General features: G+C 42.7%; 1 protein-coding gene across 1 annotated transcript in view; it reads left to right on the top strand.

Annotated features, from left to right (window-relative positions):
• ME3 (malic enzyme 3) overlaps positions 1–15,907 on the top strand; it is a 197,959-nt gene that overhangs the window by 92,721 nt on the left and 89,331 nt on the right. Inside the window, exons 2-3 of the mRNA XM_007448838.1 lie at positions 3,640–3,773; positions 6,552–6,701. Of these exons, the coding sequence (XP_007448900.1) occupies positions 3,640–3,773; positions 6,552–6,701 (284 nt within the window). The remainder of the gene's footprint in view (positions 1–3,639; positions 3,774–6,551; positions 6,702–15,907) is intronic.

Below are 15,907 nucleotides of genomic sequence, written 5' to 3'. Positions count from 1 at the left end.
TATCAGACCTACGATTGCCAAACATTTTCTCTCATTTTCTATGTAGTATTTTTTTATATATAAATTTAATTAATTAATTTATTTATTTATTTTATTTTTGGCTGCGTTGGGTCTTCGTTGCTGAGTGTGGGCTTTCTCTAGTTGCGGCGAGCGGGGGCTACTCTTCGTTGCAGAGAACGAAGCCATCTCATTGCGGTGGCTTCTCTTGTTGCGGAGCACGGGCTCTAGGTGCACAGGCTTCAGTAGTTGTGACTCTTGGGCTCAGTAGTTGTGGCTCGTGGGCTGTAGAGAGCAGGCTCAGTATTTGTGGTGCACGGGCTTAATTGCTCTGTGGCATGTGGGATTTTCCCGAACCGGGGCTCGAACCCGCGTCCCCTGCATTGGCAGGAGGATTCTTAACCACTGAGCCCCGAGGGAAGCCCCTGTACATTGTCTTTTCACTTTCTTGATAGTGTCCCTTTATGCACAGAAGTTTTTAGATGAAGTCGATTTATCTAATTTTTTCTTTGCTGCTGGTGCTGTTGGTGTCATATCTAAGAATCCATAGTCAAACCCAGGGTCATGAAGACTTACCCCTATGTTTTCTTCTAAGAGTTTTATGATTTCAGTTCTTATATTTAGGCTATTGATCTGTTTTGAGTTAATTAGGAGTCCAGCTTCATTCTTTTGCATGTGGAAATCCAGTTGGCCCAGCTGCATCTCTTGAAGAAACTATCCTTTCCCCACTGAATGTAATTGGCATCCTTGTCAAGAATCAACTTGCCACAGATGTATGGGTTTATTTCTGGATTCTTATTTCTGGATTCTATTCTGTTGATCTATATGTACTTATGCCAGTACGACACTGTTTTTTTTTCCTTTTTTTAAAGCACCACACTATTTTGATTGCCACAGTTTAATGTTAAGTTTTGAAATCTTTTTTTAAAAAATATGGTTTAGGTTGTTCAAAGCCCCTTGCTATTCCATATGAATTTGAGGATTGGCTTTCCTATTTCTGCAAAAGAGGCCATTCAAATTTTGATAGGGATTGCATTAAAACTGTAGATCAAAGGACTATTAAAACTCAACAATAAGAAAAAAACAATTAAAAAATAGGTGAAAGATCTGAACAGTACCTTACCAAGAAGATATACAGGTGAAAAATAAGCATATAAAGAAATGCTCAGCATAATATGTCAATAGGGAGTTACAAATTAAAACAATAATAACATGCCACTACATATCTGTTACAATGACTGAAATTTTTTAAACTGATAATACCAATTGCTAGAGAGAATGTGGAGCAACAGAAACTCATTTGCTGCTGGTGGGAATGCAAAGTGATACAGCCACTTTGGAAAACAGTTTGGCAGTTTCTTAAAAAGCTAAATGTAATTTTACCATATGATCCAGCAATTGCACTTCTGTGTATTTACTCAACTGTTTTGAAAGTTTATGTTCACACGAAAACCTGGACATGAATGTTTATAGTAACTTTATTTATATTAACCAAAAACTGAAAGCAACCAAGGTGTCCTTTAGGTAAATGGAGAAACAAGCTGTGGTACAACCAAACAATGGAATGCCATTCAATGATTTAAAAAAATGAGTGATGAAGCCGCAAAAATACATGGATGACCCTTATGTGCTTATTGCCAAGTGAAAGGAAGCCAGTCTGAAAAGGCTACATAATGTATGATTCCAATTGTATGATGTTCTGGAAAAGGCAAAACTGTAGAGACAGTAAAAAAAAAAAAAAAAAAGAAAAAATCAGTACTTGCCAAAATTCAGGGAGTGGAAAGAGGGATGAATAGGTAAAACACATGGGATTTTAGAGCACTGAAACTGTATAGTATTGTACTATAGTACAATACTATCATGATGGATACATGATATTATGCCTTTGTCAGAACTCATGGAACTTTACAGTACAAACAATGGACCTTAATGTATTCAGATTTTTAAAAAAATATTTAATAGGTTGGAGGATCCCAGGAAGGAATGCAGACTGTGATAAGAGAATCTAACTGTATTACAAATACCTGATACCTCAGTGAAGGGGGTTCAAGGAAAAGTGCTGATCTAAGTGACTTCGGAAATCAGTGGAGTTTATAAGAGTAAAGGCAAAAACAATGACACATAAGCACTATACTCTAGCTCATAAAGTTGTTTCCCACTGTAGTACAGGTTAACAGTGTTGATACTGCTATATGTCAATAGGGAGTTGCAAATTAAAACAATAATAACATACCACTACATATATATTACAGTACTGAGTAATTAAGCATATAGATGGCAGATGATGGGAGCTAAGTCTCTCACTGTTGGAATTAGAATTGACAGACCAGTAAGGTGATGAGGCTAGAAAGATCCATGTGGTAATGGGTTAGAGTTAGAGACATTAGTATGAACTGATATTTAGCTTAGTATAGATTCATTTACTTACTCTGTCAGCTGAGAGGGACTGAAAACAAAGAAACTCCAGTAGCAAGGAGCACAAGGAATAAGTAGAACCCAGATTGTGGTTTCTAATACCATGCTCCAAAAAGGAATCCAGCCTCTTTGAAAAAAAATGGCTGATTCTAGGACTTGGGCAGGCAATGTGCCAGATGAGCCTGGAGCATCTTGTCGTGCCAGAAAATAAGAAGTACTAAGGAAAAAGAGAAAGGGAGAGAAGGGAAGGGAAGGGAAGGGAAGGGAAGGGACAAAAAATATATATATAAGACAGTACTGGATTGTAACCCAGAGTATAAAACAAATACTCATGAGTTCATTCTAATGTAAATTAATGATTGAACAAACAAATGAGACAAATATCCCATATGCAGAATTCCAAGTAACTTTACAGTGGAGAGACCTGACAAGCACAGCTTCAACCAAGTGATCATGGTCAGCATCGACAGTGGTAGGTCATGTTGCTAGTATGTGCCTTGATCTGATGTGGTGAAAATGGCACTCCACCTCTGTGGTCGTCCTCCTCAAAACCCATTACCCCACTGCAGTCATGAGAGAAACATCAGACAAATTCCAGTAGAGGGCACAGTGTACAAAATACCTCACCAGTCCTCTTCAAAATGCTCCCAGGTCATCAAAACCAAGGAACGTCAAAGCCAAGAGGAGCCTAAGGAGACATAATGTCTCCATGTAATGTGGGATCCTGGATGGGATCCTGGAATAACAAAGGAAGGGCATTAGGTGAAAACTAAGGAAATCTGACTAAACCGTGGACTTTACTTAATAATAATGTATCACTGTTGATTCATTAACTCTAACGAATGTACCATACTGATGGATGATATTAATAATAGGGGAAACTGGGTGAGGAGATATGTGGGACCTCTCTGTACTATCTTCTCAATTCTTCTGTAAATCTAAAACTGTTCTAAAAATAAAATATATTTTTTAAAAAATAATAAACCAAAAGAACCCCTGATGATATAGATATTTTCCATGTTTTTCTAAGAGGAGGCTGGAGCCCAGAAGAGTCAAGATAACTGGCACAGATTGCCCAGCTACTTAAATGGCAGAGGTGGGATTTGAGTCCAGGGTCCTTGCTGTTGAGTCACAGTGACTTTGGCCTGTCTGTGGATGGAACTCTTCTGTTCCTTGGTTTCCTGCGTATCCATTTACGTGTGTGTGTTTCTTTCTTGTTCTCCCCAGGGCATGGCCTTTACCCTTGAGGAAAGGCTGCAGCTTGGGATCCATGGCCTAATACCCCCCTGCTTCCTGAGCCAGGACGTCCAGCTCCTCCGGATTATGAGATACTACGAGCGGCAGCAGAGTGACCTGGACAAGTTAGTACCTAAAGTCTCTTCTCTCTCCCCAGAGCCCCGGGCTTAGCTGTCTGTTTCCTGTGGTCCACAGAGGGTTTTCTGGATACTCTCTAGCCAGGAAAGGCTGAGAGCCCTGAGAGATCCCAGATCCAGCCCTGCCTTTCCTAGGGTGATGGTCTCCTTGAGGACCAGGGCTTTTTATGATCAAGGCACAGTCAATGTGTCCTGGGAGCACTGGGAAGGGAGCCTGAATTCCAACCAGTGGAATCTGGTTGGGCCCCCGAGAAGTGATGGAATCAGAATCAGCCCAGGAAGCACCAATAGGACGTCAGCATTCAGCAGTGGGGTTCACGGAAGGCATTTTACTCAGCGGGAAGAAGTGGGGCAAAAATGTAGGGACAAGGATGTTAAGGAAGTGGTACGTGGCCCAGGTTCTGGAATAAGGGGAATGTGGTGAAGAGGGGAAATGGACAGGGGCACCTTGGGAAGGACCTGGGATGTCTTATGTTGGAGGTTTAGGGGGAGTAGTTAACAGCCCTGCTGCCCCTCTGGTTCCTCCCCAGTGGGGACATAGACATGAAAGGCCAATGGGGGATCACAGGGTCAGGTTTATCAGTCTTACTAAAGAAGGTAGTGACCTCACAGGTCCCATGGCTATGAACAGGTAGTGACCTCACAGGTCACAGGATTTGAACACAGGTAATTAGCTCCAGAGTCCGTGCTTTCAACCTCTCTGCTACACCGTACCTAAGAGGCGTTGAAGCTTAGTGGCTACAAGACTAGACTCTAGTACTAGACTGAGTTCAAATCCTCATTTTACCACTTAACAGCAAAAGTTCTTTAGCCTCTCTGGGTCATTCCCCCTCTGTACATTGAGTATATCAGTTGTGTCTAACTCAGAGGGTTATGGTGAGGATTAAATACATTAGTATTTGTGATGTGCTTAGAACAGTGCCTGGCTCATAGTCGGCACTATGTGAGAGCCTGTTAAATAAATGTGTCATCTTGCCATGGGCTCCAGCAGAAATGTAGGGAGAAGATAAGTGTTCCTCTTACATATCCATAGAGCTTAATGGCCAAGACTTTGGGTCCTTGAGGGTGTGGCTATCCCCCTAGGGGCTGAGTGCAGCAGCTTGTCAGGATCTTCCCATGTTCCCCCAATACCATCCATCACTTCTGAGCGGTAGTGGGTAAGGAAGCCTCTGCCCCCTCCCCCCTCCCCTGCAGCACTAACCTCTATGGTCATTACTCACATTAACTCCAAGGCCATACTGCAGCCCTAGCCAAACATTCTCTCCCTCTTATTTATTCCACTCAGATTGGGTCTAGCCTCGTCACCCTGAAGAGCAAACCATAAAGTACACATTGATTCCAGCTAACAATATTAGACGTGCCCTAACTTTGAACAATCCAAACTTTTATCGTTTGTTAAATTTGCAAAGAAGAATTAAAGTCCAAGGTGAAATCCTCTTTCCTAAAGATATTAAGCCCTAAAAATCAAAATCCAAAATCCTTCCCTTTCCAGTTCTTTCCAGCTAGATGGGCCTCACTCATATGCCTGGGAAGATGTGCCGGGCTCAGGGGGCAGAGGCCTGATGCTGGGAGCGCTAGGGGGTTTGCTACTGACACTTGCCCTGTTGACTACTCTGACCCACTCATTCCTGGAGTCCCTCATTTCAGCAGGTGCTTAGGGGAAAATGCTAAGGACACTCCCCAGCTTCTTACGGGTAAGGACAGTGGAGTGCTAGTAAATGTTTAAGAACCGGCTTTGGGGCCGTTGGGTGGGGATTTAGAGCATTTGCCGGTTTCCATGGTGTAAATACTGCCACCGTGGCCAATTTCAACGTACCAACTTGACATCACTGAATGCAGAATTGAGAAGTGATGTGTACAAATGGCTACTGAGTAAGGGAATCCTTACACTAGTGCTGAGCTGAGATCCTGGCTATTCTAAGCGTACATCCTCCCTTCCGAAAAGTGCCTCCTAAAGCATGTTTTTTGGTTCCGAACCAGTGTCTTTGGTGAAGGAGAGGCTGACGCCCCAAGAAGTCACAACACTTCCTCACAGCGACACAGCTAGTGAAGAGCAGCGCCGCAGTTCACACCCAGGACCCTGACACCACACCCAGGGATCATTCCCCTGCCAGAGCGTCTCTGTCACCCCACTCCAGTAAGAGAGATCTTGCGGGGAACATGCTCCCTGAGATCACTTGGTACTCAACCACTGGTGAACACTGCTTGTGACAGGAACCAGCCCTGTGTGGTAGAAAAGGCCGGTTCATATATCACTGGTCCGCCCAGTATTCTCCCTGACCCTCCCCCATCCCCAGAATACCGTTATTCTGTTGTCCTTCATTAATGTCCACATAATAATAGTATAACTAACCGTCCTGCATCATGGTTGAGAGCGCAGATTCTGGAGTCAGATTGCTTAGGTTCAGATCCCTTGGGTGAATTATTTCATTTCTCTGTGCCTTGATCTCCTTGTCTCTAAAATAGTCAGAATTATAGTACCCACCTTCCAAGTCATTGGGAGGCATGTTCCCCATGTTAAATGAGTTAATGAAAGATAATTAGAATAGCACCTACACCACGTGTAGTAATAAGCACCATAAGGCAGGTACTGTTCTCCACATTTCATAGATGATGAGACACATGCTTAGAGGAGATGGTGATTTGCCCATGAGGGTGCCATTGAAAGTAGCTGAGTGGGAGCCCTGGGTCTTTGCATCAGGGGCCTTCCGTGCTGCCACAGATGGTACTCATGTGATCAGCTTGGTTCTTGTCTCGCCTCCCTAGGTACATCATCCTCATGACGCTCCAAGACCGGAACGAGAAGCTCTTCTACCGAGTGCTGACGTCGGACGTGGAGAAATTCATGCCCATCGTGTACACGCCCACCGTGGGGCTGGCCTGTCAGCACTACGGCCTGACCTTCCGCAGGCCCCGGTGAGCGGTCCTGGGACAAGGGCTCAGGGAGGGGCTGTCTCATGGAGGGGAATCAATCTTCCTGCTGGCCCTGCTTGTTGGGACTCCGGAAGAGCTTTCTGACTGGGGCAGCGGCCCAATGAGACATTTGTTTTTAAGCAGTTGCTCAGTGAAATGACCCCATGTGCAGAGAAATGAGCCGAGAGAGTATCTAGCAAGGGGATAGTGGAACGTCTTCACCTCGGAAAAATAAATGCCCGACACGTTGTTCAGAGTTGGCCTGAGAGGTATTTCAGATTGTTTTTCTCTCCTTATCTACCTCCAACTTCCTCCCTCCCTCTCTCCCTCCAAACCCTGCTTTCCTGGTCATCTCCAATGTGCCAACAGCTCTCCTGCCAATTCAGGCCCATGAATAATGGAGTGTTGGATGCCAGAGACTGAATTCTTTTGCTGATTCAAAGAACCAGTATTCCTTCATTTGGGTTTGACTCAGATTCCACTCAAATCGTCATTTTATTAGGCAAAAATTTGGCACTGCATTTTCTTTCAGAGCCAAAGAGTTTGGGGGCAGTTTTCTAAAGAGATCACCTGTTTTTTTTCACGGTGAGTTCAGCATATACATTTTTTAAAAATTAAAAAGGAAAAAATGGGAGGATTTTCAAGTCTTCAGTATAAGGTAATTGTCAACGCATAGTTCTAGCACTGATGATTAAAGAGCTCCTGGGTTTATTATATGTCATGGAACGTTGTTTCAGTCTGTGTTAAAAATACTTAAATATACAACATACTGTGCACAGATGTGTAATTTACGTTTGCATAGAATTTATAAATCTGTGTTTATAAATCACGCGCTATGTGGGGAACATGTAATCATGGATCCGGAACATCTTTTGTTAATTTGGAAAAACAGTCTTCTGGTTCTGAAGGCAGCATTTGGGATGAGCACTGCAGGCTGAGCCCAGGGAGTCCCCAGTGTTACCCTTGGCAGAGGGCAGCGTGTCATACCTCGTCTGGGGGAGGGTGTCCGGCTGTTGCAGCAGACTCGTCCTCATTACTCAGAGCAGCCACACTTCTGCCATTCTGGGGCATGGGGTAGGGGTGGTGTGTGCGGAGCGAGGCAGTGCCCCAAGGCCCCGTAGCAGTTCTGGTCTTTGACCTGCCTCTTTCAACAGGAAAGAGACTCCTGGTTCTCTTATTCTCATCCCTAAAACCAACACTGGCAGAGACCTTGGAAGCTGATGGTACATATCTGAAGGATGCAAGACCCTATTTACCTCCCAGTTCCTACTCAGAGATGGTCCTTGCAGGTCCTTCCTCTTGCACAGTGCAGCTCAGCTCATGTCATTTCCCTCCTCTGAGGCTGTCAGCAGCCACCTGGGGCTTAAAGAAACAAGTCGAACACTTTGACAAAACTAAGCCTGGCACAGCCCAGATCGTCCTCAAAAATCCCATGTTCTGGCTCCCCTGATCTAGTCTCCTTGCCCAAGTATGCCTGGCATTCTCTGCATGCCTTTGCACATGTAGTCCCCTCTGCCTCAGACTCCTACATTCTCTCCTTTCCTCATTCTCTACCCGTCAAAATGCAAGTTATCCTGCACACACTCCCCTTCCAGGAGTCTCTGTGGAGCCCACCCTGGGCCACGCCGGCCTGAACTGATCACTCTGCTTTCAGCCTCCCACACAATCCATTACACATATTTCTATTCCACAGTTTTATTGTTGGTGCTTTATGTTTTTAATTATATGTGTATCAGCCTCCTCTACTGGAACACAAATTTCTGGAGGGGGCAGGAAATGCATCAGATCCATTTCTCGAGTAATCGACCCTCAGATGGGAAGGTAGCATTGTGTACTGAGTGAGAAGAAAGAGCTAGGTGTTCGCAGTCAGCCCCATGGTTTAGTCTCCTTGACCTTGGGCAAGTTTCTTAACCTCTCTCAGCCTTAATGTCCACACATATCAAATGGAGGTAATAGCGCTACCTACCTCAAATAATCATTGTGAGGGTACAGTGTGATAGTGTGGTCAGGTACCTGGCATAAATGTTAGGGTCTGTTTCCTTCAGTAACTGCTGGGAGGAAGGAAGGACTGATAAATGCAGAGTTCTACTATATGTCTGCATTTTAAAATTTTTGCAAAGAAAATTGAGTCGTTGAACATGTAATGGACAAACGTGTAACTACAGATGCGATTTGGCTCTTCCAGACTCATTGTTTCCTGAAGAGGTCCTTTAATCCTTAAGGCATGGCTCACTGCTGCCACTGGCTTGCAGCTGAGATTGCATGGAAATACACGGCCATCCCACTCCGCTCTCCCACTCCCAGGCTGTGTGGGAGCCCTTCTCCACAGGCGCTGTGGACTAGATTGTGAATTCAGCTGTTGGCTTCAGATAAACTAGTATCAGGCTGCTGATGGTAGAGTGTGCCTCCAGGGTCCACTCCAGAATGCAGGAAACACGCAAGACTGAATTTGAGTTAATGAGCAATTCTGGAGCAGTTACTAGGTGCTGAGCATCACGTTACCCACTGTGAAGTTACCCCCAAAGAACAAAACACAGTTCTTGACCTCAAGCAATAATAATGTAAGTTGAATACAATAAAAGTTAAAAGGAAATAAGAGATTTAATAGGGACAAAGGATTACAGCAGCACAAGGGAGAGGAATATTTCTTTTCCCTGAGGGCAGCAAGAATGCTTCACCTCTAAGGCTGAATAGGAATTCCATGGGTGGAGGAGGGAGCGGCCATTCCAAAAAAGGGCTTGGTTTTATCGGCTTTGTAGACAGCCTGGCAGTCAGCTACCTTGGGTATCTCCACACCTCCTCTGCCTGGCAAGGAGGGCAATGGGAGGGGATCTAAGCCTTTACATGCATTGGCTTATAATGGACCTTCCCAAAGTCCTGGAAGGTTACTTTGTAAACAGTGTCATTCATTTCACAAATGAGGAAACTGGGGTGGCCAAAGGAAAGGAACTGGTCTGAGATCATATTTGGCAAGCAATTTATAAAGTGACAATTCTGACAGTGGGAATCAGGGGAAAGCCACACCAAGAAGATGACATTTGATCTGGGCCATGAAAGATGAGTGCAAAGAATTGAGACAAAAAGCCTTTGTCTCTCTTAGATAGCCTTATCCACCAGAGGGCAGACAGCAGAAGCATGAACTACAATTCTGCAGCCTGTGGAGGAAGACCACATTCACAGAAAGACAGACAAAATGAAAAGGCAGAGGACTTTGTACCAGATGAAGGAGCAAGATAAAACCCCAGAAAAACAACTAAATGAAGTGGAGATAGGCAACCTTCCAGAAAAAGAATTCAGAATAATGATAGTGAAGATGATCTAGGGCCTCAGAAAAAGAATGGAGGCAAAGATCAAGAAGATACAAGAAATATTTAACAAAGACCTAGAAGAATTAAAGAACAAGCAAAGAGATAAACAGTACAATAACTGAAATGAAAAATACACTAGAAGGAATCAATAGCAGAATAACTGAGGCAGAAGAACAGATAAGTGACCCGGAAGACAGAATGGTGGAATTCACTGCTGTGGAACAGAATAAAGCAAAAAGAATGAAAAGAAATGAAGACAGCCTAAGAGACCTCTGGGACAACCTTAAATGCAACAACATTCGCATTATAGGGGTCCCAGAAGGACAAGAGAGAGAGAAAGGACCCGAGAAAATACTTGAAGAGATTATAGTCGAAAACTTCCCTAACATGGGAGAGGAAATAGCCACCCAAGTCCAGGAAGCACAGAGAGTCCCAGGCAGGATAAATCCAAGGAGAAACACGCCAAGACACATAGTAATCAAACTGAGAAAAATTAAAGACAGAAATTATTGAAATCAACAAGGGAAAAACGACAAATAACATACAAGGGAACCCCCATAAGCTTAACAGCTGATTTCTCAGCAGAAACTTTACAAGCCAGAAGGGAGTGGCACAATATATTTAAAGTGATGAAAGGGAAGAACCTACAACCAAGATTACTCTACCCAGCAAGATTCTAATTCAGATTCAATGAGAAATCAAAAGCTTTACAGACAAGCAAAAACTGAGAGAATTCAGCACCACCAAACCAGCTCTACAACAAATGCTAAAGGAACTTCTCTAAGTGCGAAACACAAGAGAAGAAAAGGAACTACAAAAACAAACCCAAAACAATTAAGAAAATGACAATAAGAACATACATATTGATAATTACCTTAAACCTGAATGGGTTAAATGCTCCAACCAAAAGACGCAGGCTCTCTGAATGGATACAAAAACAAGACCCATATATATGCTGTCTACAAGAGACCCTCTTCAGACCTAGGGACACATACAGACTGAAAGTGAGGGGATGGAAAAAGATATTCCATGCAAATGGAAATCAAAAGAAAGCTGGAGTAGCAATACTCATATCAGATAAGATACGCTTTAAAATGAAGAATGTTACAAGAGACAAGGAAGGACACTATGTAATGATCAAGGGATCAATCCAAGAAGAAGACATAACAATTATAAATTTATATGCACCCAACATAGGAGCACCTCAATACATAAGGCAAATGCTAACAGCTATAAAAGAGGAAATCGACAGTAACACAATAATAGTGGGGGACTTTAACACCTCACTTACACCAATGGACAGATCATCCAGACAGAAAATTAATAAGGAAACACAAGCTTTAAATGACACAGTAGACCAGATAGATTTAATTGATATTTATAGGACATTCCATCCAAAAACAGCAGACTACACTTTCTTGTTAAGTGCACACAGAACATTCTCCAGGACTGATCACATCTTGAGTCACAAATCAAGCCTTAGTAAATTTAAGAAAATTGAAATCATATCAGGCATCTTTTCCAACCACAATGCTATGAGATTAGAAACCAATTACGGGAAAAAAACGTAAAAAACACAAACACGTAGAGCTAAACAATACGTTACTAAATAACCAAGAGGTCACTGAAGAAATCAAAGAGGAAATCAAAAAATACCTTGAGGGGCTTCCCTGGTGGCGCAGTGCTTGAGAGTCCGCCTGCCGATGCAGGAGACGCGGGTTCGTGCCCCGTTTCGGGAAGATCCCACATGCCGCGGAGCGGCTGGGCCCGTGAGCCATGGCCACTGAGCCTGCGCGTCCGGAGCCTGTGCTCCGCAAATGGGAGAGGCCACAACAGTGAGAGGCCCGCATAACGCAAGGAAAAAAAAAAAAAAAAAAATACCTTGAGATAAATGACAATGAAAACACGACGATCCAAAACCTATGGGATGCAGCAAAAGCAGTTCTAAGAGGGAAGTTTATAGCAATACCAGCCTACCTCAAGAAACAAGAAAAAAATCTCAAACAATCTAACCTTACACCTAAAGGAACTAGAGAAAGAAGAACAAACAAACCCAAAGTTAGTAGAAGGAAAGAAATCATAAAGATCAGAGCAGAAATAAATGAAATAGAAACAAAGAAAACAATAGCAAAGATCAATAAAACTAAAATCTGGTTCTCTGAGAAGATAAACAAAATTGATAAATCTTTAGCCAGACTCATCAAGAAAAAGAGGAAGAGGACTCAATCAATAGAATTAGAAATGAAAAAAGAAGTTACAACGGACACCACAGAAATACAAAGCATCATAAGAGACTACTATAAGCAACTCTATGCCAATAAAATGGACAACCTGCAAGAAATGGACAAATTAGAAAGATATAACCTTCCAAGACAGAACCAGGAAGAAATAGAAAATATGAACAGACCAATCACAAGCACTGAAATTGAAACTGTGATTAAAAATCTTCCAACAAACAAAAGTCTGGGACCAGATGGCTTCACAGGTGAATTCTATCAGACATTTAGAGAAGAGCTAACAGCCATCCTTCTCAAACTCTTCCAAAAAACTTGAGAGGAAGGAACACTGCCAAACTCATTCTATGAGGCCACCATCACCCTGATACCAAAACCAGACAAAGATACTAAAAAAAAGAAAATTACAGACCAGTATCACTCATGAATATAGATGCAAAAATCCTTAACAAAATACTAGCAAACAGAATCCAACAGCACATTAAAAGGATCATACACCAAGATCAAGTGGGATTTATCCCAGGGATGCAAGGCTTCTTCAATATACGCAAATCAATCAATGTGATACACCATATTAACAAATTGAAGGATTAAAAAACACATGATCATCTCAATATATGCAGAAAAAGCTTTTGACAAAATTCAACACCCATTTATGCTAAAAACTCTCCAGAAAGTGGGCATAGAGGGAAGCTACCTCAACATAATAAAGGCCATATATGACAAACGCACAGCAAACATCATTCTCAATGGTGAAAAATTGAAAGCATTTCCTCTAAGATCAGGAACAAGACAAGAATGTCCACTCTCACCACTGTTTTTCAGCATAGTTTTGGAAGCCCTAGCCACGGCAATCAGAGAAGAAAAAGAAATAAAAGAAATACAATTTGGAAAAGAAGAAGTAAAACTGTCACTGTTTGCAGATGACATGATGACTGTACATAGAGAATCCTAAAGATGCCACCAGAGAACAACTAGAGCTCATCACTGAATCTGGTAAAGTTGCAGGATACAAAATTAATGCAGAGAAATCTCTTGCATTCCTATACACTAACAATGAAAGATCAGAAAGAGAAATTAAGGAAACAGTCCCATTCACCATTGCAACAACAAGAATAAAATACCTAGGAATAAACCTACCTAAGGAGGTAAAAGACCTGTACTCAGAAAACTGTAAGACACTGATGAAATAAATCAAAGATGACACAAACAGATGGAGAGATACACCATGTTCTTGGATTGGAAGAATCAATATTGTGAAAATGACTATACTACCCAAAGCAATCTATAGATTCAATGCAATCCCTATCAAATTACCAGTGGCATTTTTTACAGAACTAGAACAAAAAAATCTTAAAATTTGTATGGAGACACAAAAGACCCCGAATAGCCAAAGGAGTCTTGAGGGAAAAAATGGAGCTGGAGGAATCAGACTCTCTGACTTCAGACTATACTACAAAGCTACAGTAATCAAGACAATATGGTAATGGCACAAAAACAGAAATATAGATCAATGGAATAGGATGGAAAGCCCAGAGATAAACCCACGCACCTATGGTCAACTAATCTACGACAAAGGAGGCCAGGATATATAATGGAGAAAAGACAGTCTCTTCAAGAAGTGGTGCTGGGAAAACTGGACAGCTACATGTAAAAGAATGAAATTAGAACACTCCCTAACACCATACAGAACGATAAGCTCAAAATGGATTAGAGACCTAAATGTAAGACCAGACACTATAAAACTCTTAGAGGGAAACATAAGAAGAACACTCTTTGACATAAATCACAGCAAGATCTTTTTTGATCCACCTCCTAGAGTAATGGAAATAAAAACAAAAATCAACAAGTGGGACCTAATGAAACTTAAAACCTTTTGCACAGCAAAGGAAACTACAAACAAGACAAAAAGAGAACCCTCAGAATGGGAGAAAATATTTGCAAACAAATCAACGGACAAAGGATTAATCTCCAAAATATATAAACAGCTCGTACAGCTCAATATTAAGAAAACAGCCCAATCAAAAAATGGGCCGAAGACCTAAATCGACAGACATTTCTCCAAAAAAGACATAAAGATGGCCAAGAAGCACATGAAAAGCTGCTCAACATCACTAATTATCAGAGAAATGCAAATCAAAACCACAATGAGGTATCACCTCACACCAGTTAGAATGGGCATCATCAGAAAATCTACAAACAACAAATGCTGGAGAGGGTGTGGAGAAAAGGGAACCCTCTTGCACTGTTGGTGGGAATGTAAATTGATACAGCCACTATGGAGAACAGTATGGAGGTTCCTTAAAAAACTAAAAATAGAATTACCACATGACCCAGCAATCCCACTACTGGGCATATACCCAGAGAAAGCTATAATTCAAAAAGACACATGCACCCCAATGTTCGTTGCAGCACTATTTACAATAGCCAGGTCAGGGTAGCAACCTAAATGCCCATTGACAGATGAATGGATAAAGAAGTTGTGGTACATATATACAATGGAATATTACTCAGCCATAAAAAGGAATGAAATTGGGTCATTTGTAGAGACATGGATGGAGCTAGAGACTGTCATGCAGAGTGAAGTAAGTCAGAAAAAGAAAAATAAATATCGTATATTAATGCATATATGAGGAACCTGGAAATATGGTACAGATGAACTGGTTTGCAGGGCAGAAAGAGAGACACAGGTATAGAGAACAAACATATGGACACCAAGGGGGGACAGTGGCAGGGAGGGGCAGGGGGATGGATTGGGAGATTGGGATTGACATATATACACTAACATGCATAAAATAGATAACTAATAAGAACCTGCTGTATAAAGAAAGAAATAAAATAAAATTCAAACAAAAGTCTTTGTCTACAGTGACCCAAGCACACCCACCTCGCCCTTGCCAGAATGCAAGGCCTCTGGGACCTCATAGAGGGTGGAACAGCAGACTAGAGGGGCTGGGTAGGAGAACTGACCAGTGGTTCCGCCCAATACTTGGTCTCCTCCCCACCACCCAAGGAGGTTGGATTAATGGGGAGCCGTTTCACACTCCCATCCTAGACTCACTGGTGGTTCTCCAGTGGGTCAGCAACGGAGAGCGTCTTGACAGCAGAGTGGAGGTCCATGTGGGTGGAAACAGGGCTCTGCGAACCACCTGATCCCAGAGAGCCAGGTCGACCCTGAATGGGTGTAGGGCGGGTGCTGCAGAAGCTGGACACGTGGCATGGAAAACAGATGTGTGATGGTCCCGGCAGGAGACCTGCAGTTGTACTAGAACCAGGAGAAAAGCATCATCATCATAACTGCTCACTAAAGGCCAGGTGCTATCCTAAAATCTTTATATAGATTACCCGTTTAATTATCACAGACCCCCTAAGAGATAGGTACTATTGTCATCGTATTTGTAGATGGGAAAACTGAGGCACAAAGAAAACTTGCCCAGAGTCACACAGCTCCTAACCAGCAAAGCCAGGACCTAAACCCACGCGGTCCGAACCAGAGTGTGGACAGATAACCTCCACACCATGCTGCTTGCTAGAGTTTGGGGCTGTGCACATTTGGTGGGTATTCGGGATGGGGCGCCCTTGAAGCTCCTGGAATTTGACTGCCCGGGGGTCTGAGGTGAGGGTTGCTATATACTGTTTCCAGAGCCTCTCCTGGGCGGGGGGGGGG

The sequence above is a fragment of the Lipotes vexillifer genome, unplaced genomic scaffold (assembly GCF_000442215.2).
Source record: "Lipotes vexillifer unplaced genomic scaffold, Lipotes_vexillifer_v1.1 scaffold771, whole genome shotgun sequence".
NCBI lineage: Eukaryota > Metazoa > Chordata > Mammalia > Artiodactyla > Lipotidae > Lipotes > Lipotes vexillifer.
The sequence above is the reverse complement of the archived record's forward strand: the minus strand, read 5'-3'. Positions and strand labels throughout refer to the sequence as shown.